This window comes from Triticum dicoccoides, chromosome 5B (genome assembly GCF_002162155.2).
Source record: "Triticum dicoccoides isolate Atlit2015 ecotype Zavitan chromosome 5B, WEW_v2.0, whole genome shotgun sequence".
Taxonomy (NCBI): domain Eukaryota; kingdom Viridiplantae; phylum Streptophyta; class Magnoliopsida; order Poales; family Poaceae; genus Triticum; species Triticum dicoccoides.
In genome coordinates this window covers 195,928,228-195,953,962 of record NC_041389.1, presented here as the reverse complement: position 1 = coordinate 195,953,962, position 25,735 = coordinate 195,928,228, and the positions used below count along the sequence as shown (strand labels likewise).

At 44.7% G+C, this 25,735-nt stretch overlaps 1 protein-coding gene across 6 annotated transcripts; it reads left to right on the top strand.

The window, feature by feature from the left end:
• LOC119308054 (diacylglycerol kinase 2-like) lies at positions 1 to 25,507 on the top strand. Of its 6 annotated transcripts, none has more exons than XM_037584166.1 (8): positions 1 to 236; positions 857 to 1,989; positions 2,104 to 2,479; positions 2,585 to 2,661; positions 2,892 to 3,011; positions 3,092 to 3,256; positions 3,384 to 3,521; positions 7,773 to 7,826. In XM_037584166.1, exons 2-8 carry the CDS (start codon positions 895 to 897, stop codon positions 7,809 to 7,811), a joined length of 2,010 nt encoding a protein of 669 aa, XP_037440063.1. In that variant the 5' UTR covers positions 1 to 236; positions 857 to 894; the 3' UTR covers positions 7,812 to 7,826. The 6 variants fall into 6 exon arrangements, with proteins under 6 accessions (XP_037440063.1, XP_037440062.1, XP_037440061.1 ...); XM_037584165.1 differs by lacking the exon at positions 7,773 to 7,826 and adding an exon at positions 4,364 to 4,913; XM_037584164.1 differs by lacking the exon at positions 7,773 to 7,826 and adding an exon at positions 4,346 to 4,913.
• The last annotated feature ends 228 nt before the right edge of the window (positions 25,508 to 25,735 follow it).

Below are 25,735 nucleotides of genomic sequence, written 5' to 3'. Positions count from 1 at the left end.
TCACATTCGCAGGGTTCCCCGATTCCCCCGGCCCCTGCCTCTGCTCCTTTTTAAACGAGCCGGCACGCCACCGCGACCACGCCGAGTCGTCCTCGTCCCTCTGCCCCTCCCCCTCGGCCAGCCAGCACACGACGACGAGACGAGACGAGACCTAGGGGAGCCGCGAGCCAGGCGGTCCGAAGCGAGCGAGCGAGCTAGGGTTTGCTCGATCCAAACCCCCACCCACCCACCACCAGGTGCGTGCTCCTGCTGGTGCCCCGTGATCCTACCGAGTTCTTCCCGGGGCCGCGTTACTGTTGTGCTGTAGTGCACGATTCGCCGGGTTTGGAGTTCCGGGACGCCGAATGCGGGATCTGGCGGCTCCGATCCACTTTGTGGTGTACTCCGGTTTCCTTGTCTCGTTTTGATCCGGTTACCTGCTGGCCCCGATTTGGTTCCTTGCCGTCCGCCCAACACGTTAGAAATTAGTGGTGAATCCAAGGTGATCAATTAGTGAGCGCGCCAGAGAGGAGACCACAATTGGAACGAGAATTTTCCTATATGCTGTGATTTTTCTCCCCTTATATATTACTCCCTCTGTAAAAGCGTTTAGTTAATCTAAATGCTCTTATATTTCTTTACGGAGCGAGTATAGTATAAAACAGGAGAAGCCAAAACATCTCGTCGTCCCCCCCCCCCAAAAAAAACCATCAGAATAATTGTTGTGAATAATATACTGATGTCCGAAAATTATTGTGCAAGGTAAGATACAGTAGCGCCACATTTCAACCCTAAGATGGTTATCTTTTTGTGTATTCCAGCAAGATTCTTGCATTAGGAGCAGATTTTGTTGGTGATTCGCTTCTTTCTGCTGCAGGTTCTGCCTTTTGAGGCCATCAAACCTGGCCAACTGTCATGGACATGGTGGGATCGCTGCTGATAAACATGACCCGCTGGGTTGACCCTTCTGGGATTGAATTCTTCGGGTGGCTCATCACTGCCGGTTCCTTTGGCCTGGCGGCGCTCATCTACGGTCTCCTCAGGCTGCAGAGGGAGGCGTCGCTCTACTGGCTCAAGGCGGCCGCCAGGGAGAAGAAGGCAGCGTCGAAGGTGCTACGGTGCCCCTGCTCAAGCCATACCTGGACCAAGGACTGCTTCCGTGGTGGCCAACCTTCGACGTGCTGTGTGTGCCTGTCGTCGCTGGCCTTGCCTCAGGGTGTAGGTTCAAGGGCCCTTGACGCTGATGTTGGTTACCGGTGCTCTGTGTGCGGAGTGGCGGCTCACTGGTACTGCTCGCAGGGCGCTGACAAGGACTGCAAGTGTGTCACGCAGGCTGGTGCTTCCACTTTGCTGCATCACTGGTCGGAGAGGTGGGTGGAGATGGACGATAACCCGGAGATAACAACCTTCTGTTATTACTGCGATGAGCCCTGTGGTGTGCCATTCCTTGGCGTCTCTCCTATATGGCGCTGTCTTTGGTGCCAGAGGCAGATCCATGTTGATTGTCATGCAAAGCTGTTGAAGGAGACGGGGAACACTTGTGATCTTGGCCTGCTCAGTAGACTTATTGTTCCACCTCTATCGGTGAAACAAGTTGGTCAATGTCCGGCAACCAGTGGAGTGTTCAACTCAATCAAAGAAGGGTTTGTCACTTCTTCAGTTAGGGGTCGGATTAGAAGGCCACGCAGCAAGAAACGCATGAACAATCAGTCTGGCATTAAGACAACTGCAATTTCCGCAGACAGTTCAATTCTCAACTCCGTTCTTGAAGGATTTGCTAGACTGCAGAATCTGAATGGAAAGTATACTCTGGCAAACCCCAAGTTCTCTGGAAACACTCTCAAGCAAACATGTGGATCTGACATTACTAATGCAGAGGAAAAGAAGTATGAGCTTGTAGATTTGCCACAAGATTCGAGGCCGCTGCTTGTTTTCATCAACGGCAAGAGTGGTGCCCGTAACGGGCCTTCTCTTAGAAGAAGACTGAACATGCTGCTGAATCCCATACAGGTAATGTGACCTTGTTCTTTCAGTCCCAAATGGACTACACCTTATATTTTGCAATGGAGGAAGTAACAGATTTGATGCCCTAACCTTGATCTGACAGTTGAATTCTTATTTCAGATATTTGAGCTTAGCGCTTCTCAGGGTCCTGAAGTTGGATTGCAACTATTCCAGAATGTAAAACACTTCAGAATTCTTGTTTGTGGTGGGGATGGAACTGTGGCATGGGTTCTTGATGCCATAGAGAAACAGAACTATGAATCCCCTCCCCCTGTTGCCATTCTTCCGCTAGGAACAGGAAATGACCTATCGCGTGTTACCCGCTGGGGTGGAGGTTTGTCTTCTGTTGAAGGACAAGGGGGAATATGTGCACTTTTAAATGACGTTGATCACGCAGCAGTTATGGTTCTTGATCGCTGGAATGTAACCATCAAAGAGAAGAATGGGCCACAAGGTCAATGCATCAAGCAAGTGAAATTTATGACTAATTATCTAGGTAGACTATCCTTCAACTTCCACCCATCTTAGTCAACATTTGATGTATTGCATATCTCACTCATCTAGATGTTGCTGAATTGATTTAGTTTCTATTGACTTGTAGGCATTGGATGTGATGCCAAGGTTGCATATGATTTCCACACAACTAGGGAGGAAAGGCCAGATAAATTTAGCAGTCAGGTAGGCATATTCCTTTTTTTTCTCCTTTCACAGCTTAAATCTATCTTACTGCAGAGTTTATCCCCCCATTTGGGACTCATGAATTTATCATATTCCCACATGAGAACAGTTTCTTGTGAAATTCCTCAATAGTTTTTCCATTTCAGACAATGCTAAACATTTGATATGCTATGTGTTCTAGTATTCTTTATGTCAGAAAAAGTGCTAATGGAACTATTTCCATGGTGCAGTTTGTGAACAAGCTGATATATGCTAGAGAAGGCGCTAAGGATATGATGGATAGGTCATGTTCCGATTTACCATGGCATGTTAGCCTTGAAGTTGATGGAAAGAACATTGAAATTCCAGAGGTAACCTTCTCTATATCTTTCATGTATCTTCACTTTCTGATTTATCTTTGGTGGATCTTCTTATCTGCTATGCTTATCAGGATGCAGAAGGTGTGATCATTCTGAATATCTCTAGCTACATGGGTGGTGTTGATCTTTGGCAAAACGACAATGATTATGATGATGATTTCAGTTCACAATCAATGCATGACAAAATGCTTGAGGTGGTCTGTATATCTGGGACATGGCATCTAGGCAAACTGCAGGTAAACATACTCTCTCTATTTCCATTTTCCAGAACATCTCTTGTTATCGCTTCTATATAATGCTATCAGCTTTTCAACAATAATGTTAGCGTTAACTCATATATAATTGTTTTCTTGTGGTTGATAGGTAGGACTATCGAGAGCACACCGACTAGCCCAAGGAAGAGTCATAAGATTTCACCTGCACAGTTCATTCCCTGTTCAGGTTGATGGTGAACCATGGATTCAGCCACCTGGATGCCTTGAGATATCTCACCGTGGACAGGTACTTTACTTCTTTATGTGCATTAGATATGCATGATAGAATTCACACACACACATACATATGCCTTGAGATATACTTTTTTCCACATGAAGGGCCTGTTCTGATCTCCCAACTCTCCAAACTCCCCGAATTCAGCTTCTCGGGGCAGCTTCGAACTCCACGCAGCAAAGGGATTCCGTTCTCCAGGCTTCGCTAGCTTCGAATTACTCCCTCTGTAAACAAATATAAGAGCGTTTAGATCAATACTTTAGTGATCTAAATGCTCTTATATTTCTTTACGGAGGGAGTAATAAAGATGGCTGCATGCATCGATTGATGCAGAGGCTGGGGGTTTAACCTCCTTTTCAAAAAAAAAAAAACTCGGTGGCTTGTCTTAGCACCATAATGGGCCAGCTGGAACCAGCTCGTGGGAACAGGGAGCGAATCGTTATGTTTGGTGGTCGGGAACGAGCGAATCATGACGTTTGGTGGTCATGAACGAAACGTTATACTTGGCGGTGGCACTGCAGGTGTAATTTGAGCGAACTCCAGATTTTGGTTTTGGTGGAGCTGGGCCGACCGAGCTTCAGTTTTTTTTACTATGCTCTGGCTCAGCTCCGAGAAGTCAGCTTCTCGGAGCCCAACCGTTCGGGGCATTTTGTACTGCAGATTTGGTGGAGTTAGAAGCTAGATGAGATCAGAACAGGCCCGAAGTTTAATCTAACTGTAGTTTGTGAAATAATGTGAGCTTTCCCTACAGACTTGTAGAAATTGTGAGTTGTGATGTGTTTCTGAATTAAAATTGTGTGGTGGAATCTTAAATTAAGTCATCTTATGTCCATCAGTCAAATAATAAAACACAGGCCACACAGCTGACTGACAAACTGTTGATACCAAACCCTTGTGAACGCTGAGTGCAATGGTGTTATTGACGCTGCTCAGAAGAGATTGCTCCTCCACGAGATAGCACTCCGTTTATCCTCCTGACAGTCCATACTACTCTCTCCACTCAGAAACCTAACACTGTTGATACCAAACCCTTTTGTGTTGAGAAGTCCCTTTTGCACAGTTGAAAAGGCATGTGGTAGATGTTGATGTATACGAGGGAATGGAAGGTTTCCCACGCTTATGGTTGACTGTACCTTTTCCGGATTTAGATAGGTTGGTTGCTTCTTTGTTGGCTGGGGTGCCAGTTGAAGTGGCTATCAAGGTGAGAAAGATCCCAAGAGAATTTTGTAGAGACCTTAGAGCACCCTAATTGCATGTAGGGCTTTTTGTAACTGGAGTGTGTGTTAGTGTCTTCCACAATAGGCATAGCTTTGGGGCTAGTGTCTAAAATTTTGTGTTGTTCTGTTGAAGAAACTCATGGTGATAATCCTGCTGATTATGTTCTTGATGTATGTCTGCAATCCCTATCCGTGCTGAAAATTTGTGTGCCTTTTTACTAAAAAACTAGATGGATGCCCATGGTGAAAACTGGAAAATTGTGTGCCACGAAATGAAAATAAAACAAGGTGCTAAAAAAAAATGTTCTAATTAAGAATTATGTGTCGAATATTATGGTATTGTGGTCTTCATTCATATAGCCACAAACCGATTCTCATGCAATCGTTGTTTCTCCTTAAACGCCATCACCTAAAGCGACATCTTTCTCTTCATTCATTCCCCACAATTTTCATTCTTCACACCCTCTTGGTAAAATGATTCTTTTGATCTCCTTTATTGATGATCAGTCGGTTGAAAGGAAATTTAAGCTAAGTGCCTCTCAAAACTAAGTAAACATGAACTATGGTGAAACAGAAGAACAAGATTATATTTTTACTGAAAAATAACCCTCTCAACCTTCATACAGTGGTCCCAAAGCCAAAGGAAAAAATATTCTACTGAAGACAAATATTTATAGCAACATATTTGAACTTCAGGCTGCGTCTCGTGAAAGCTACAAATACAAACGCAAAATCTAGTCTAATAATAAGTTTACACTCTTACAACCCAAAACATATGATTTGATCACCTCCAAGTTCCAACTTTCTCTTTAGCCTAAGACATGCTTTCTGATTTCGTGTAGCTGCACACCAAAGCTCCAGGCACGAATGAAAATCGAAACCAGTGTGATGAATTATAAATTAAGTAGGACAACCAACACATCTCGTTGACGCACTACCATAAAAAAATATATTAAAGTTTTAGTTGTGTGCGCGCGTGCTGTTTTTTTTTTCAGGATCTCAATATCTAATATTCAAATAAACATAAAAAAATGTGAATAGCTTTTCTAACAAACATGAGTAAACAAAGTCAATCGTACATCCTTCCACGCGATAGTAGTGTAACCAATAGAGCATGCGAAGGAAATGAAGCTACCTATCTTGTTCACAAAAAATGGGAAACTGAGGTGCTGGAGAGACTCGTTTTATGTAGCGAAAACTTGAAAGCTAAGGCCCAGACACAACGGCCCTAATGCTTCTCCCGGGCTCAGCCAGTCGTCTCCCCCATGAACAACTTGACCTCTTCTTCCCTTTTCTTTTCCTCGTGCTATACCACCAATAATGATACAATTAGGGATAGTTTCTATGCACTGCACTTACGGATGCCATCATGGCACCACGAGGTCAGTATAGATTGAAATGATTGGTCCTCAAATTCCTTCACCGAGCCACAACTTCACGCCACGTACATGTATCAAATCATCTGTAGGCACATCATTATTGCTATACCACACCCACACCTCCTCCTGCTATGTCGCAACCAACTTGGAAACAGAATGTGCCCTTCACTTCTCGACACATCACGATGCTAGGAGTGTGTGCCAACGCTGTACGCGGAGGACCTCCTGGTGCGCATAAAAAATTGCTCTGCACTGGAGGTGTTGATGCTGCCAGGGGTGGAAGCCCCATGGATTATGACAAGGATGGGCTCCTAGTGTCGGCACCCCACGCAGACACCGGGGACACCAAGGTCAGGGTCCTAGTCGCTTTGCGGGTTGTGGCAGCAGCGGGCCAGGGGAGAAGTCTCCTTGGACGCTAAAACACCGGTCATCTCCAAGCTCTTGACCATATTCAAATTCCACACGATCCCATCATTTTTTTCACTCAAAGCAACTTAGATGGGCTACTTATCTTGTACTTCCCTTCCACAAAAAAATTGCTAGGATTATCCAGGGTTGCGTCACCAGGTTCTCTTCAGAGTTGCATTTTCCCCTACTTGTGAGGGACGTAGTCGCGGCCATGACCAGTCCCTCTACCTCTTCCCCTTGCATTGGCACGCCCACCTCGTCAATCTCCATGCCTAGGACCCTGGCGGTTGTCATCTTTCCACAGCTGCGACATGTTTCAAGTTGTATCAGCCAACATCCATCTCCAAAACGGAAAACGCTCGTCGTGTGTTCATGTAATGTGTAGGTATACTCCATAAAACTATAGACCTCACATCATCACGCCACTTCATTATATTTAACCCAAAAGACCAATTGGTCTCCCCCTTTTGGTTGTATCCCGACAAAACGAGCCAGTTCTTTTGTCACATCAAGTATCACCCGACACGTACAAACTTGCTACCAGGATTCATATCCACCTATATCATCTTCCCAATCTTGCCTGACTTGCCTTTTACCAGATCAAGCTCGTTGTATAAGTCATTGGTATCGAGAATTTCCACCCATGCATGCACCTGATTAAGAGACCTGAGAGATATTGGTTATGCCATCACTAAAAACCCTTGGCCCTCTTCAGAATTCTGTTCTAAAATTAGATGCAGTTCGCTACGAAATAATGATCCTCCACTGCCCTAAAGTGCACCTCTCTAGTCGGTGCGCACGCAGATTTTTTGATGGTTTCTAGGGAATTCTGATTGAATGCCTTGTTCCTGAGTAGTCGAGCCTGCACCAACCAACCGATGTAAAAAAAACTACAGATATTTTTTGACTTCAACATCTCCTATGTCAAGCCTATTGAGGCTAAAAGTAATAGGCTAAAAGTACCGGGAAGATAAATGCAACCTCGCCGGAATTGCCGCCATAGTAACAAAAAACCCTAGTGTATCGCTTAGAATGTGTCGTGAAAAATAATGTCTTTTTTAAAGGCTCGTGAAAATAGTGTCGGTGACAATAATTTTTTTCTATGTCACTGGTAATTAACTAGTAGATCTCAATTGAAAAGTAAGACTATATAGAGCTTAAACAGGCGAACCAGCCCACCAATGTTCAAGTCATATACGTGGCACTGGTATTCACACTTTCTTGTATACATTTCAATCTTTTCGGCGATATTTGTTCAGGCGAAGAAGACGGTTCCATCGACTAAAAGACACCTTTGATGACTTCGTTAATCTCAAGATATTGTGTCGGCTCAGTATCTCGGATGTGCTAATAGGGGTAGGGCGTAGCTATGTGCAGCTTACTGCGAGGCGCATGCAGCCTCGCCTACACGCGCCGGTAGTGGGTCGACGCAGCAGGACGCGGCGTGCATCATGCTGATATTAGGCTGATGTCATCAAGAAATCTTTTCTCCCTTGTTTATATTTTAAATTAAATACATATATTTCCAAAACTTAAATTTATTTAGGAAATTTAAAAACATGAATTTGAAAAATGGCAACATAGTATTATATATTAGTTATAGCCATTTTTTAAAATGTTTATAACTTTTAAAAAGAAATGTCCTTGACTATGAAAAATCACTCCCGTGTTTCAAAAAAATGTATGCACCTTCAAAAAATTCATATACAGTGTGAAAAATGCTTGCGTAATGTAGAAAAAGGTTCCGAGCCATTAAATAAATGTATGTAATGTTTGATGGAAGTATTCCCGCATTTAAAAAAAAATATATCCAAAGTAAATACATGTTCGCGTAGGTTAAAAATTGTTTATTACGTTTAAAAATGTATCTTCACATTTTAAATAAATATTTATGGGTTTCAAAAAATGTCTGTGAAATTTCAAAACTTGTTTATACAATATAGAAAAACGTTCGAGTAGCCAAAAAATGTTTATTGCCATTTACAAAATGTACAACTGAAAGTGCAACTATCCCTGGGTGGATTTGGTAATTCCTAACAATATATATCTCACTGAGCTAATGCTACTTCAAGATAAATATTTCAGAAAAGCTCAGTGATTGGCATGGCATGGATGAGAAAATTGGATCCTTCAAAATGTTAAGGACAAAAGGATTGACTTAAGCTCAAAGCACAAGACTCTACACTTTCTATTTTAGTGATCCAAGATCACATTGAGTCTTTAGGAAAAGCCAATACTATCAGGGAGGGATGAGATGTTGCTTAATGGCTTTCTTGCTCAAAATGCTTAGTGATATGCTCCAAAGCCCTCAACTACTTTCTCATATCCACATATGACCTAAACCAAAAGTCAAACTCGGCCCCACCGATTCTTCCTATCTGGCGCCACCGAGTTCAGGTGTCATAGCCACTGCCACAAACCCTAGGTAAATCGGTCTCACCGATAGGGATCTCGGTCTCACCGAGATGGGGTTGTAATCTCTCTGTTTCCCTTCATAACGTTTCGGTCAAACCGAGATGAGCGATCGGTTCCACCGAGATTACAATACAAACTCTCTGTTTCCTTTTCGTAACGTTTCGGTCTTACCGAGATGAGCGAATTGGTCCCACCGAGTTTGCCTGACCAACCCTCTGTGTGTTCATTACCAAAATTGGTCCCACCGAGTTTGTGTAATCGGTCTCACCGAGATTATGTTATGCCCTAACCCTAATCATATTGGTCCTACCGAGTTGCATGTCGGTCCCACGAAAATCCTAATGGTCACATCATTTGCTGAATCGGTCCGACCGAGTTTCTCAATTCGGTCCCACCGAGATTGGTAAGTTGTGTGTAACGGTTAGATTTTGTGTGGAGGCTATATATACCCCTCCACCCACTCTTCATTCATGGAGAGAGCCATCAGAACATGCCTACACTTTCAACATATATTTTCTGAGAGAGAACCACCTACACTTGTGTTGAGACCAAGATATTCCATTCCTACCATATGAATCTTGATCTCTAGCCTTCCCCAAGTTGCTTTTCACTCAAATCTTCTTTCACCAAATCCAAATCCTGTGAGAGAGAGTTGAGTGTTGGGAGACTATCATTTGAAGCACAAGAGCAAAGAGTTCATCATCAACACACCATTTGTTACTTCTTAGAGAGTGGTGTCTTCTAGATTGGCTAGGTGTCACTTGAGAGCCTTCGACAAGATTGTGGAGTTGAATCAAGGAGTTTGTAAGGGCAAGGAGATCGCTTACTTCGTGAAGATCTACCCTAGTGAGGCAAGTCTTTCGTGGGCGACGACCATGGTGAGATAGACAAGATTGCTTCTTCGTGGACCCTTCATGGGTGGAGCCCTTCGTGGACTCGCGCAGCCATTATTCTTCGTGGGTTGAAGTCTCCATCAACGTGAATGTACGATAGCACCACCTATCGGAACCACGACAAAAACATCCGTGTCTCCTATTGCGTTTGCACTCTCCAAACCCTTCCCTTTACATTCTTGCAAGTTGCATGCTTTACTTTCCGCTGCTCATATACTCTTTGCATGCTTGCTTGAATTATGTTAAGATTGCTTGACTTGTGCAAAGTTGCTAAAATCTGCCAAGAACTAAAATTGAGAAAAGTATAGATTTTTATTTGGTCAAGTAGTCTAATCACCCCCCTCTAGACATACTTTCGATCCTACAACAACGTGCGTTTGCAAAAATGTTACCATTTATTAAGAAAAATGTTCAAAACATGTGTTTTCTTAAATGTACACTAAATATTAGAAAACATCCAAAGTGTATGAAAAAATGTTTCACATATGTGCTAAAAATGCATGTTGTGTACTAAGAAAAAATAAGATATCTGTTGGGGAAAAAACCTGTCAAAGAAACTAAAGGAAAAGTAAAGAAAAACCAAAAATAAAAGGAAAACCAAAATTATAACGGAGAAAGAAAGAAAAACGAAAACTTCAAATGAGGAAACAATGAAACCAAAGTAAAATGCAGAAAAAAAAACCTGAAGAAAACCAATCAAAAAAATAAAAAAGTAAAAGAATAAATAATGAAATAAAATCCCAAAGAAAATTGATGCAAGCGAAGCCTACAGCGACTACTGCACGTCGGAAGGAAATAAACCTACGCACGCCACTGTCCCTGTAGGCGATTTCTAATAGAAATCGGTACGAGGCCAAATCCTATTCGGCGCCTTAAGCGCCCGAATATAGCGCATTCGGTATAGGGCGCACCCCACCCCCCTCTACGCCTGGTATCATAACGGGCAGGCCCATCCTATTTTCCATTTTGCTCCTTTTTTGCGACTGCTGCACGTCGAAAGGAAGCAAACCTACGCGCGTCACTCTCTCCTGTAGGCGATTTCTAATACAAATCGGTACGAGGCCAAATCCTATTCGGCGCCTTAAGCGCCCGAATATAGCGCATTTGGTACAGGGCACACCCCCCTCTACGCCTGGTTTCATAACGGGCCTACCCATCCTATAAACTGCAAAAAATGCGTGTGAGCTAGGGTTTGGACCCGCGACACGCTTCTTAATACAACGCCGCCTTAACCACCCGACCAACTAACCTTGTTTGCTCACATCGTGCTTTGGTTCGCCTTTTCTTCTTCTTTCTTCGTTTTTTTCTCTCTACCTTTTTTCTTTCTTTTTTCAAATTCATGAATTTTTTTCTTGAAAGTAGATGAACTTTTTATAAATTTGTGGACTTTTTTTCTTGAAAGTAGATGAACTTTTTCAAAATCAACGAACTTTTTTGCAAGACCGATGAACTTTTTTCAAAACCTATGACCTTTTTTCAAAATTCAACGAACTTTTTCCAAATTTTGTTGAACTTTTTTCTAAATTCATGAACCTTTTTTCTAAATTGGTGAGCTTTTTTGAAATTCGGTGAACTTTTTTGAATTTGTGAACTTCTTTTTCTTCTGAAATTTCAAAAAAAATTCTCGAAAGTCAATGGTCAATGGTCCACTAATCTACTTTTTCTTCTGAGGATCGGTTCACTGGTCTACTAGCTGGGGAAGTGGGCGTCGCGCGAGCTTGTCGGATCATTCATGGGCCGACCCACTTAGCCAGGCGCGTGGCGCTGGTTTCCTCTTCTGGCGCATAAGGCGTTGGCGAAGAAAAAACATTCAGGACTATGTTCCGGAGAATTTCCCTCTAGTTAGGGTTTGCCTTTTTCTCCCGGAGGCGACCACGCCGCCGTCGAGTTCTATCTTCCCCTACCACGTACCCCTATCTCAGACGATCGTTTACGACGCTGGGAGCGGCCGCGTGCCGCAACCCTGCTTCTGCGTGGCTAGGGAACGGTGGAGTTAGGGTTCCCCAAACAAAAAACCCGATCTGTTGTCCCATCGGGTTAGGGTTCTTGATGGCTTCGAACGCGGCATCGGCCACGGCGGAAGCAGAGGATGTTGAGACGATGATGCGAGAGCTGGGACTGACGGAGGAAGACCTAGATGATGTGATCTTTGATGAGAAGCAAGCTCCTGCGGAGGGGCCTAGATGGATCATGCTTGCCAGAGTCAACACCACCAAGACATACAGCCAGACCTGGTTCTATAGGAACATGCGTTCGGCGTGGGATGCTGCGCAGGAAGTGAAGTTCAAACCTCTTGAAGAGAATCTGTATACCGTCCAGTTCTCGTGCTTGGGAGATTGGGAGAGGGTGATCAATGACGGGCCGTGGAACTTCAGAGGAGATGCGGTGGTAATGGCTCGCTATGATGGGATCTCAAAGCCGTCGACGATCAAGTTAGAGACGATCGATATCTGGATTCAAATCCACGACCTGCCCGATCTGTATGCCCATCTGATTACCCCTCTGGCGGCCAAAGTAGGGGAAGCCTTGTTTACGGAGCCCTTGTCTCATGATTTCATTGGTAATTTCTATCGGGTCTGGGTGCGGATCAATGTATCCAAACCTTTGAAGAATGCTGTATCCATGGTCAGAGAGGGGAAGAGGCAGATCTACAGAGTCAAATACGAAAAGCTGCCTGACTGGTGTGCCGTCTGTGGTAGGCTTGGGCATCTTTACAAGGAGCATGGGAACGGGATCCACCCACCATCTGCCCTGGTGTTCAAGGACCTGCGAGCGAGCTGGGTAATGCGTACAGGAAGAGGCCCGGGGGGAGGCCGTGGCAATCGTGGAGGCAGGAGAGGCGGCCGTTCTGGTGGTAGGAACAACACCAGGTATGAAGAGGGCAATACTAGCTATGCTGGGACCAAGAACATGGGAAGAACAGGGACGGCTGCAGCGCCGGGGGCTGAGGACGTAGACATGGAAGACGCGACCAGGAAAAGGCTAGCGGCTGGACTGTTAGAAAGGACACAGAACGATACTGCAGGGCAGGGAAGGACTACAGCTGACAATAATCTAGCCTTGGTGCCTGTGGGCAGCTCTGTCAGTCCACCACCGACGAGGGAGTTGAAGAGATCTAAGACTTTTGAAGAAGGGAATGAAGGATCAAACTCAGCAATTAAGAACTTGGCGGGCTCCTTCGAGGAGCGCCGCCGGGCCCAATGAGTACCATGTGTTGGAACTGCCGTGGCGCGGGCAAAGCCGCGGCGGTTCGTGAGCTTCGTGATTTCGCGAGGCAATTTGCCCCTACCCTGTTGTGCATAGTTGAAACACAAATAGATGGTAATAGGGTAGAAGCTTTAGCTGGTACGTTGGGTTATGATAATGCATATGCTGTTAGTAGTCAGGGCCGAAGTGGTGGCATTGGTCTGTTTTGGAATAATTCAATAAATGTTGAGATTTTAGGTTACTCTGATTATCACTTGGATGTTTTGGTCGAGGAACAGAACCAGGATAGGTGGAGGCTGACATGTGTATATGGGGAAGCACAAACAAATTTGAGGCACCAAACCTGGACAGTTTTGAAGAATATCAGTACTTTGAGCTCCTTGCCGTGGTTGTGCGTGGGTGATTTCAACGAAGTGTTACGTCCGGAAGAGCATGCGGGGGTTGAGCAGCGGAGTAATGCTCAAATACAAGCATTCCGAGATACTATAGATATTTGCATGTTGCAAGATTTGGGCTACTCGGGGCACTTTTGGACCTTTGAGAAAAAAGTTGTTGGAGGAAGCTACACAAGATGCAGGTTGGACAGAGCATTAGCTAATGCGGGATGGATGAACAAGTTTCCTATGGCCTCGGTTTCACATCTCACATGCGCCACGTCGGATCACGCACCGATTTTGGTGGAGTTCGGAGATACAGATCGGTTGCAAGCACAGAAATCTTTTAAATACGAGGTGATGTGGGAATCACATGAAGGTTTTAAGGATGTGGTTCTAGCAGATTGGGAAGCTAGCCCTCCATGTCTGTCGGTGGAGGATTTGAAACAAAAACTGCAAACCATCTCACAGGGCCTAGTTAAATGGAGCAGAGACACTTTCGGCAGCGTCCGGAAGGAAATAAAGAGGCTTAAGAAGGAGTTGGAAGATCTGCGGGCCGATCCAGCAAGGATAGCTCCCTCACATAATGAGTTGAAAATAAACCAAAATTTGATCGAGATGTATCATCGTGAGGAAGTTATGTGGAGGCAAAGATCCAGGATAGAATGGCTCACTGCGGGCGATCGCAACACGAAGTTTTTTCATCTACGCGCCAGTATCCGAAGGAAGAAAAACATGATAAAAGCCCTCCAAAATTCCCTCGGGGTAGTGGTTGATGATCCGGCTGAACTACGGGCGTTGACCAATGAATTCTATCACAATCTGTACACTTCGGAGGGTGTACAAAACATGGATGCAGTACTTGATCATGTTCCGAGGAAGGTGTCAGCAGAGATGAATGCCTCATTGTGTGCCCCTTATACGAATGAGGAGGTTAAGATCGCCCTCTTTCAGATGTTTCCAACAAAAGCGCCGGGGCCCGATGGTTTCCCGGCTCATTTTTACCAAAGACACTGGGATGTGTGTGTGGAGAGGAGGTAACAAAAATTATCTTGAGTATTGTCTGGGGGGAGGAGAGTCCGGAATGCATCAATGATACGGTTTTGGTGCTCATACCCAAGGTAACAAGCCCCACTGCTTTATCTCAGTATAGACCTATCAGTTTGTGCAATGTGTTATACAAGATAGCATCCAAGGTAATTGCAAATAGACTGAAACTCATTCTGCCAGACATTATCTCTGAGGAGCAGTCCGCTTTCGTCCCCGGAAGGTTAATTACTGACAATATAATTTCAGCTTATGAGTGTCTGCACTTTATGGAGCGGTCTAGATCAAAATCAAATAATTTTTGTGCACTGAAATTGGACATGATGAAGGCCTATGATCGGGTAGAGTGGACATATCTGAGGGCTATCATGACTAAACTTGGGTTTGCAGGACAGTGGATTGATACTGTGATGAGCATGGTGTCTTCGGTATCTTTCTCGATAATGTTCAACGGAGAGAAGCTCGAATCGTTCCAACCATCGAGAGGAATCCGACAAGGAGATCCAATCTCCCCCTACTTATTCTTGATTGCAGCAGAGGGCCTTTCGTGCCTCCTTAAATCAAGTTCTTCGTCATCGTTTGCAGGTATTCAAGTGGCCCCAACGGCTCCCACCGTTAACCACTTGTTGTTTGCAGATGATAGCCTGGTGCTATTCAAGGCCAACGTAGAGGGTGCAGGTGTGGCATCAAACTTACTCGAGACCTACTGCGTAGCTTCGGGGCAGAGAATCAATCATGAGAAGTCTTCAATTTTCTTCAGTAAGTCGTGTCAGGCCACGTTGAAGGAATCAATAAAAAACACCTTGCATGTGCACAAGGAGACTTTGAATGAACGCTATTTAGGCATGCCAACCGATGTGGGACGTTCGAAAAATGGCACGTTCAAATACTTGAGAGACCGGGTGTGGGAGAAGATCAAAGGATGGATGGAGAAGCTGTTGTCCTCAGCAGGTAAAGAAGTGTTAATCAAGGCTGTGGCCCAAGCGATACCAGTCTATTCTATGTCCTGTTTCAGGTTGCCAAGAGGCCTTTGTGAAAATATAACCTCAACCATACGACAGTTTTGGTGGGGAAGCAAGCAGGGGAGAAGAAAGCCCGCATGGGTGGCTTGGGATATTATGACAAGCCCGAAAAGTTTGGGAGGATTGGGATTTCGGGATATGGAGATCTTCAACTTAGCTCTACTAGCACGGCAAGCGTGGAGGCTGCTAACGGGGGAACTGAGCTTAAGTGCCATGATTTTAAAAGCTGTTTATTTCCCGGAGGTTTCTATTCTTGAGGCGGAGCTTGGGTCACACCCTTCTCAGGTTTGGCGCTCGATCATTGACGGTCGGGATGTTTTGATACAGGGTACTGTGAAGAGGATTGGAGATGGCGAGTCCACTTATATCTGGAGACACAATTGGATACCGAGGGAGGGAGTAAGAAGACCTATCACATCGCTAACGCAAAACCCTCCGATCATGGTCTCCGAGCTTATAGATAGTACCACGGCATCGTGGAAAGAGGAGCTGATTCGAGCAACCTTTGCTCGGTTTGATGCCGACGATATTCTGAAGATACCACTGTGTACTCGCAAGGTTGCGGACTTTTGGGCTTGGCATGAAGAACCAAGAGGAAATTTCAGTGTTCGGTCCTGTTACCGCATGATCCTCAGAACAAAGCATGAGCGGGAGGCCTGGCTGAGCGGAGAAGCGGGAACTTCTAGTGTGCAGCAGGAGGCGGACAAGTGGAGTACTATTTGGCACATGCAGGTTCCATCGAAACTACGCATGTTCGTTTGGAGATTGGCGAGGAACTCCATGCCCACTATTGATTTACTCAAACACCGCAATATGGCCACCGAGGACAAGTGCCCTTTGTGCGGGGCGGTTGACTCTTGGAGACATGCACTCTTTATGTGTCCGATGTCAAGCAGCGTTTGGGCCTTAGCTCCGGAGGAGTTGGTTCATCATCTCGTGGACAGAGTGGAAGAACACCCCAAGGATTGGCTTTTTGCTATGAGTGGAGTGTTGAACGGAGATATGTTTGCACACATGATTGTTATTATGTGGGCAATTTGGCGAGCACGAAGGAAAGCGATCTATGAGGACATCTTCCAATCACCGCAATCTACTTATGGATTTATCACAAGCTTTCTTGATGACTTGAGATATATTAAGGCAAGTGAACCTCGGAGGACCGTAGTCAAAGCTGCAAGACCAACCCAGTGGCAGGCTCCGGCCACGGGATGCGTGAAGATCAATGTGGACGCGGCCGCACCAAGGCAAGCCCGTTTCGGGGCTGTGGGTGCAATCTGCAGAAGTTTAGATGGTCTGTTTTTGGGAGCTTCGGCGCTGATCATAGAGCATATTGGGGACCCGGAAACGCTGGAGGCCATGGCGATCAGAGAAGGCCTTGCACTTGCGGAGGACTTGTACCAAAGGCGCATTCATGTTGCATCGGATTGCAAGAAGGCAGTAGACTCTCTGAAAAAGGAGGACGCATCTCCATATGGTGCTATTGTGCATGAAATATTAAGCCATTCTGCAACTTTTGATATGTGTAGGTTTAGCCATGAGTTTAGGAGCTCAAATTATGAAGCTCACAACTTAGCAAAGCATGCTTTATCTCTCGGGGGTGGCCGCCGTGTATGGTTAGGCCATCCCGGAGATCTTTCTTTCGTCCCTGTAAACATTGTGACGAATCAATAAAAAGCTTCGTGTGTTGTTTCAAAAAAAAAAGGCGTTGGCGAGGAGCACTCCAGTACAAGTACATAAGGGCGCGCCTATGTGTCGCTTGAAGCTAGACGTAGGGCAGCCTAGCACGAGAATGAGCTGGCCCAACTCGCTGGAGGCCACAACCTCATCTCCTTTTTCAAATTTTCCATGATGTTTCCTTTTTTTCCTTTTTTACTTTTTTTATACTTCTAAATATATTATAAATATGTATATTAAAAACACTACACGAAACATTTAAAAAATATTAATATTGCATTTGAAAAATATTAAATGTGTATAAAATAATGTTTCTCATTATACTAAAACTGTATAAAAAAATATAACGTGTATGGAAAAAGCTGATAATTTATTTAAAAAAATGTTAATCAAGCATTTGAAAAAAATAATCATTTATTGAGAAATGTTAAATGTGTATAAAAAATGTTCCTGATGTGTATAAAAAATGTAGAACATGTATTAGTTTTTTTAGCATAAAAACAAAATTTTTAGAAAATGATGATCAGGAAATGTTAATCATATCTATACTACTATATAGTGTACTTTTAAATTTCAAGGTCAAAAACAATATGAGCTGTTGCTAGGGTCCATTGAATGGCTCAAAATTGTGGGATTCACAGATACAGTACTAGTGGGGGCACTATTATTTCTAGAACCGTCGTTATGTGTCAATGTAGGAAAAGTTCACTTGTGTATGTTGTTATCCATTCATGCGTGTAGCTAGTCGCGTCACACACTGATAGCTGGACCGTTTTGTGGCGTGCGCACTGATCTCATCAACTAGAGTTGGAAGCTCTTAGTGAAGCTTTTTTAAGCAGTCTCTAGAGCAAGATACTAATTCTAAATATGTTAAGCCTTACATACAAACAGAACGACTGCAATAGTGGACTCAGTAAAGGCCATACATGCGAACGTGTTGTGTTTGAAGGAGCAAGATTCACGTTGAGTATCATGATTATTTAGGAAACATTAAATAGACTAAGATTTATTCTAGCCTGTCTTGTACTCCAAGAAGATCATGTACTGCTATATATACGACCATGAGGCTCAAGCAGTAATAATCAATTTCACCAAAAAATCAACAATCAAATGATATGCTTCAAATGGTCTTATGAAAAACATCCCAAAATTTTGAGGTGAACACTTGCCACTCACAGAACAATTGATTGCTTGAGAGCATAAAAAATATGCCAAACTTCTTCCACAGAGATGAGAAAGAGAAAATTGGATCATTGGCAAGCACCACAATAGCAAGGAAGAGATTGATGGGTTGAAAGGATCTCCTAAACGAAGAGAAAAATGATGGGTTTAAAATATCTCATTGTAGACAAACACTTGAAGAATGAGTTATATCCTTAAAAAACCACCATGTTGAGCCTTCATGAGAACTCTGGTAATAAAAGAATGATCAAACGAAAGTAAAGTTGAGAAGAACAAGATGAAGCCTTGCAATGACTTGAAATTGATATCATGAACGAACTTCGGTAGAAAGAATTAAATCATCGAGGAAAAAGGAATAAGAGTTATGTCATGCTTACCCTTCATCAACTTAAATTGATAGCAAGCAACAAACAGGCATGCTATATTCTTCTTGCAAGGATTGAGGAGAGATATAGTGCAAACTTGGGAAAATCTTGAACGACTCCCCGGTAGGATTTTGGGAAGAACGAATGAATTAATACGATAACAAATGAAGAGGAATCTTGGACGAACCGCTGTAAGCATCTGAAATGAACGAAGACAAGAGAACGAATCGCCCGGAAGAAATTAGAAAACAAACGAAGATACTTGAGGGAATTTATATGCAAGAAAACAAAGAGATCACTAGTTGACTAACGAAATACTTGAAGGATGCACCGGAATGATTCGAAGATGAAAGAAGAGGCATCAATTTAGAAACAAAGACATCTTCTAAAATGATGGCCTTCAGATGATCTAGAAAAAAAACTCTTGAAATGCTTCGGATGGTTATGAAAAAAATTCTCACAATCAAAAACAATTATGAGGATGGCATGAAACTAGAACCATGAATCTTCAAGAGAACGAACCAAGATTTAGGAGAAATTCTTCTTTGGTATTCAAAGCTTAGAATGATGATGAGAAATACTTTGAAGAATTTTGAGATACTCTGGAAGAATGGAGAATATAAAGGTTGAGCCAAAGATGAAAGTAATTTGAAAGCGATCTTGGAGAAGGCATATGACTGATGAATTCATTCTTACGTCAAACTTTAAAAAGAATTTGAGAATAACTTCGGAAAAATTAGAAGAGTCAGGCAAGATCAGGGAGAAGACCTGTGGGTTAGGGCCCACTCAAAAGAAACACCGTTGGAAATGATTACTTGAAAGAGAGATTGCACCAGTTGATTTAAATGGCTTGAATAAGGTAACAACCTCGAAATAGCTTGAACAGATTAATAATAGAAACGCGAATCTTCTGAGATATCTTCAACACTCTGGAGAAGAGACAGAGAGAGTTGAATACACAAGAGAGGCTTGGATAAGAAATTGCAACATGGAAAAAACATGTGAAACCACCAGAGAAGAAAAAGAGAACAAAGAATGATGAACTTGTAGCTCCTGCGCATGTTCATGAGAAATCACCGGCTAAGAACATTGAAGGAAAGAATGAAGAAACATCACATGAATAAAATGGATACTTGATTTGAGATTTCAGACTCCTTGAAGGAAAAGGGTGGGAGGGTGGGAAAAACAAAGGCAACTTGGGACGAATGGAATGCACACCGTTGAGAAAACTGAGAATTGATCTTGCAATTATTGAAAGGTTCCAACTAACTTGAAGAGAAGCACGCCGGTTAGAATATAATTGTCATGACAATCTCGATAAACAAGAAGGATTTGCACTCCCATAGAAATATGAGAACACTGCTTAGGGAAAAGGTATGGAATGGACACTTGACACCGAAGCAACTCGAATAAAACAACCAAAAGAAAACAAAAGATTTGGCTTGCCAAATAAGCCAGAAACAAATACATAACCAAGATATGCATTTGTTGGAAGGATAATTCTATAACTACTTGAATTCCCACCTAGGAACTTCCGCAATTTTCTGGTTATGCAATTTGGTCCAACGGATAGAAGGAGAAAAAAATCATCACACAACTCCTAGTAGAATTCTATGCTCCAAATGTATCACATTCGTCAACACATAACCAAGAAAACCTTGGAAACTCGTGTAACTCAGACCTTCGAAAAACAACAACTATACTAGTCATGAAAGTACTCCTGAACGCACTCCCGAGTATTGGGTTGCGTCGAGGTTATCTCACCACTAAGAGTATAGAAGTGTTTTTTATGTTTGCGTCCTCTGGAATTCCAGAACCGAAATGAAAGCGAATGTGGCGGGAACCCCTTGGAGCTCAACTCCTCGGAAGAAGTCAAATCAGATAGGAGGATGATACGTCTCCGTCGTATCTACTTTTCCAAACACTTTTTCTCTTGTTTTGGACTCTAATTTGCATGATTTGAATGAAACTAACCCGAACTCATGCTATTTTCAGCAGAACTGCCATGGTGTTGTTTTTGTGCAGAAATAGTTCTCGGAACTGGACGAAACTTTTTGGAGATTTTTTATGGAATAAATAAAAAAAATACTAGAGCAAAGATCCACTAGAGAGGGGCCACCCAGTGCCAACGAGGCACCAGGGGCACCCACCCCCCCGCGCGCCCTGGTGGCTTGTGGGGCCCACTTGGCTTCATTGACCCTAATCTCAGCACTATAAATTCCTATTTCCTGAGAAAAAAATAAGAGAGGAAGTTTCATCGTGTTTTATGATACGGAGTCGCGGCTGTCGGTGTCAAAACCGGCGGATCTCGGGTAGGGGGTCCCGATCTGTGCGTCTAGGCCAATGGTAGCAGGAAGCAAGGGACACAGATGTTTACCCAGGTTCGGGCCCTCTCGATGGAGGTAAAACCCTACTTCCTGCTTGATTAATATTAAAGATATGGGTAGTAAAAGAGTAGATCTACCACGAGATCGTAGAGGCTAAACCCTAAGAGCTAGCCTATGATGGTATGATTGTAATTGTGATCGGCCTTCTAAGGACCAACCTCTCCGGTTTATATAGACACCGGAGAGGGCTAGAGTTTACATGGAGTCGGTTACAAGAAAGGAAACACTATATCCGGATCGCCAAGCTTGTCTTCCACACAAAGGAGAGTCCCATCCGGACACGGGCCGAAGTCTTGAGTCTTGTATCTTCACGCTTTGATAGTCCGGACGATGTATACAGTCCGGCTATCCGGATACCCCCTAATCCAGGACTCCCTCAGTAGCCCCTGAACCAGGCTTCAATGACGATGAGTCCGACGCGCAGTCTTGTCTTTGGCATTGCAAGGCGGGTTCCTTCTCCGAATACTCCAAAGTAGTTATCGAACACTTAAATCGTGTCCGGATCTGCAAGATGATCTTCACATACCATTGTAGGGAACATAGCATAAATCTGATCCGTTGGCAATCCTCGTATGTCGTGCCCTTGCATCGCGGCCTGGTCCAACGTGAACCGGCGTTTCTTGCCCCACCTCGACTCGTATTGCGAGGCGGTTTTACTGGCACATCCTACCAAAGCAGAGATCGTGTTCCTCTTATTACGGGATTTTCCATTAATATGGGCGTGCGTGACCCCAGGACGACCGTTGGTATAACTCCGTGTGTTTTTAGATAAGCCTCAAGCGGTCACGCCGAGAAGACCTAAGCTCCAACACCCCAGATCCTCCAATATGTCCGGATCTGACCCACAAGGCCGGTGGGTGGCTTCCTCGATTCGAAAGGAAGACATTGCGAAGCTCAGGGAGGTCGGATATCTGACCGCTGACATCCAGCACAGGCTTCCTGCTCCAGGGCAGGTCATCCCTACACCGGAGCCCAATGAGTGCATCGTGTTTGTCCCTCACTTCCTCCGCGGCTTAGGCTTCACCCTCGATCCCTTTGTGAGGGGTCTCATGTTCTACTATGGGTTGGATTTTCATGATCTGGCTCCGGAAGCTATCCTCCATATCTCGTCGTTCATTATTGTGTGCGAGGCTTTTCTCCACGTCACTCCACACTTAGGCTTATGGCTCAAGACCTTCAATGTGAAGCTGAAGATGATCGAGGGGTGACATGTGGAGTGCGGAGGTGCCATAATAAGCAGGAACGCCGATGCCCCATGGCCAGAGGGTTCTTTTCCAGAAGTATCCGATGTATGGCAGTGGAGGTGGTTTTATGTTACGGCTCCCAGAGGCACAAAGTGGGTGGCCGCCCCCGAGTTCCGCTCGGGCCCTCCATCACAACTAGCATCTTGGACCGACGTAGGACGGAATTGGGGGCCCGCTGGCGACGTACTAGTACTGCAGAGCCGCATACGAGAGCTTCTTGAGAGGGATATTAACCTTGTCAGCATAATGCAAGTGATGTTAATCCGACGGATGTTGCCGTGCCAACGCCGGCCTCTCCGGATGTGGGAGTTCAATCCAGAGGGTCCGCGGACTGTTAAGCACTTCTTCGGCTTGAAGCTCGAAGGGATGTGCAAATTATTCTTCGGACAGAAAGTAGAGTGTCCGGACACCACCGAGGATGCGGGCCTAAGCTGCAATCGCCTAGATACCCAAGTAAGTAGCCTTGATACCGGACACCTTGTTTTGTATTTGTCATAATTGTTTATTCTAAAAATCATCCATGGCCAGTAATGTCTCAACAAGGCGGAGAGAATCAGGTGTCCGGCGCCGCTTCCCAAAGGCTCACCTGGTCCCACCATGACCAAGATGCTTGACCGGGTACTCAGCAGAATGCCCTCGGGAAAGACAAGGGGAAGAACGAAGAAATCGAACTCCACACGCTACGCATCCGAACCGGGGGAATTTTTACCTCCCCTAAGGAGGATAGTAGGGAAGGGGAGGCTAAGGCCTCCTCCCCGCGCGGGAAGAAGAGGGCTGCCTCCGAAGACTTGAAGGCGGAGATGCCCAAACCAGGGAAAAAGGTATCCCCAGGGGGCCCTGCCCCGACGGGCACCCTCACCGCGTCATGCCCGCCAACGAGCTAGCCCTCCACCGAGCTGTAAGTCAATCGTTAATTTGAAGGTACTGTGTTTCTCCTAGATCAATAACCAGGATTCGCCTTCTGCAGTCCTGCTAGTAGCTCTTCTCAACAAAGTTCGTCTTCGGGGGATCTTCCTACGGAGATGATGGAGAGCGAGACCCCACCCGCCTCTCTGACTCATGAAGCGGGCGATACTGAGGTGTCGTCACGGAGGAGTCCGGATATGCCGAAGCCGGAAGCCAACGCGTTAGCCGCCCTGAGTCCGGAGCGTTTGGCTCCCACGAGGGGTGATGGGAAGGGTCCGGCATAGTTCGATGTCCGGCCGGACGTACTGACGGGCCTACTGGAGCGAGCTGCGCACTCGGAGGAGCACCGCTCATTAATGAGCGCGGTGTTCAAGGAGATTTCATCCGCTACAAGCGGTTTGAATGAAGCATTTACAAGCCTGCTCAGAGGCTTTGAGGTATGTAGTGAAGAATACACCATTTTATGGCTGAGAGGCTGCTACCTCTTGAGCACTGCGTTGCATTTCCACGAAGAGGAGAGGATGATGCAGCAAAGTAGCGTAAGTATTTCCCTCAGTTTTTGAGAACCAATGTATCAATCCAGTAGGAGACCACGCACAAGTCCCTCGTACCTACACAAAACGATAGCTACTCGCAACCAACGCGATTAGGGGTTGTCAATCCCTTCACGGTCACTTACGAGGGTGATATCTGATAGAGATGATAGATAATATTTTTGGTATTTTTGATAGATAGATGCAAAGTAAAAAGTAAAAAGCAAAGTAAAAACAAAGCAAGTAAATAAAGTGATAGAGATTGATATGATGAGAATAGACACGGGGGCCATAGGTTTCACTAGTGGCTTCTCTCAAGAGCATAGATATTCTACGGTGGGTGGACAAATTACTGTTGAGCAATTGACAGAATTGAGCATAGTTATGAGCATACCTAGGCAATGATCATGTATATAGGCATCACGTCCGATACAACTAGATTGAAACGATTCTGCATCTACTACTATTACTCCACTCATCGATCGCTATCCAGCATGCATCTAGGGTATTAAGTTAAAAATAGAGTAACGGCTTAAGCAAGATGACATGATGTAGATGGATAAATTCATGCAATATGATAAAAACCCCATCTTGTTATCCTCGATGGCAACAATACAATACGTGCCTTGCAACCCTTTCTGTCACTGGGTAAGGACACAGCAAGATTGAACCCAAAGTTAAACACTTCTCCCATTGCAAGAACTACCAATCTAGTTGGCCAAACCAAAAAGGATATTTCGAAGAGACTTGCAAAGATAACTCAATCATACATAAAAGAATTCAGAGAAGAATCAAATATTTTCCATAGATAATACTGGATCATAAACCCACAATTAATCGGTCTCAACAAACACACCGCAAAAAGAAGATTACATTGAATAGATCTCCACGAGAGAGGGGGAGAACATTGTATTGAGATCCAAAAAGAGAGAAGAAGCCATCTAGCTACTAGCTATGGACCCGAAGGTCTGAAGTAAACTACTCACACTTCATCGGAGGGGCTATGGTGTTGATGTAGAAGCCCTCCGTGGTGGATTCCCCCTCCGGCGGAGCTCCGAAACAGGCCCCAAGATGGGATCTCGTGGATACAGAAGGTTGCGGCGGTGGAATTAGGTTTTTGGCTCCTATTCTGATCGTTTGGGGATACGTAGGTATATATAGGAGGAAGGAGTACGTCGGTGGAGCGTCAGGGGGCCCACGAGGTAGGGGGCGCGCCCAGGGGGGCACCCTCCACCCTCGTGACCGCCTCTGGCACTTATTGGAGTAGGGTCCAAGTCTCCTGGATCACGTTCGGTGAGAAAATCACGTTCCCGAAGGTTTCATTCCGTTTGGACTCCATTTGATATTCCGTTTCTTCGAAACACTGAATAGGCAAAAAATAGCAATTCTGGGCTGGGCCTCCGGTTAATAGGTTAGTCCCAAAAATAATATAAAAGTGGAAAATAAAGCCCAATATAGTCCAAAACAGTAGATAAAGTAGCATGGAGCAATCAAAAATTATAGATACGTTGGAGACGTATCAGAGGCACGCGCTAGGTGTGCTCCATATAGATAGTAGCCCCTGAGACTCTGGTTGCCGCCCTAGGCGGCAAACGGGGGATCATAAATCAATGACTGTGCTGTAAATACGTGCAGGTGTGTGTGGGTCCGGCCGCCGACTAGTCCGTTGAAGTTGTCGAACTAACGAGGCAGATTGGATCGATTGATGCCGATATCACACTGGTGAACAAGCGGCTGGACAAATCACAAGGTATGTGCTCTGCCTTCCTTTGTATAGGAAAATATGAAGGTGGCATGATATTAATGTGATATGTTTGGACTGCAGATGGTGCTGCTGCCGTGGAGGACCTGAGGGCGAAACTTGCTCAAGCCAAGGAACAAACTCGGGTGAGCAATGTGGCTGCCCTAAAGGCGGCCGAGGAATTGAGAGCCGAACAAGCTGCTCATTGCCGAAGCGAGGAAAAGATAGCTGA

Bases quoted from the DNA above. Each gene is read 5' to 3' on its own strand.
- LOC119308054 (XM_037584163.1), top strand. From the start codon at position 895: ATGGACATGGTGGGATCGCTGCTGATAAACATGACCCGCTGGGTTGAC. The intron at 1,990-2,103 runs GTAATGTGACCT...TTCTTATTTCAG, and splicing joins TGCTGCTGAATCCCATACAG to ATATTTGAGCTTAGCGCTTC. The intron at 2,662-2,891 runs GTAGGCATATTC...TCCATGGTGCAG, and splicing joins CAGATAAATTTAGCAGTCAG to TTTGTGAACAAGCTGATATA.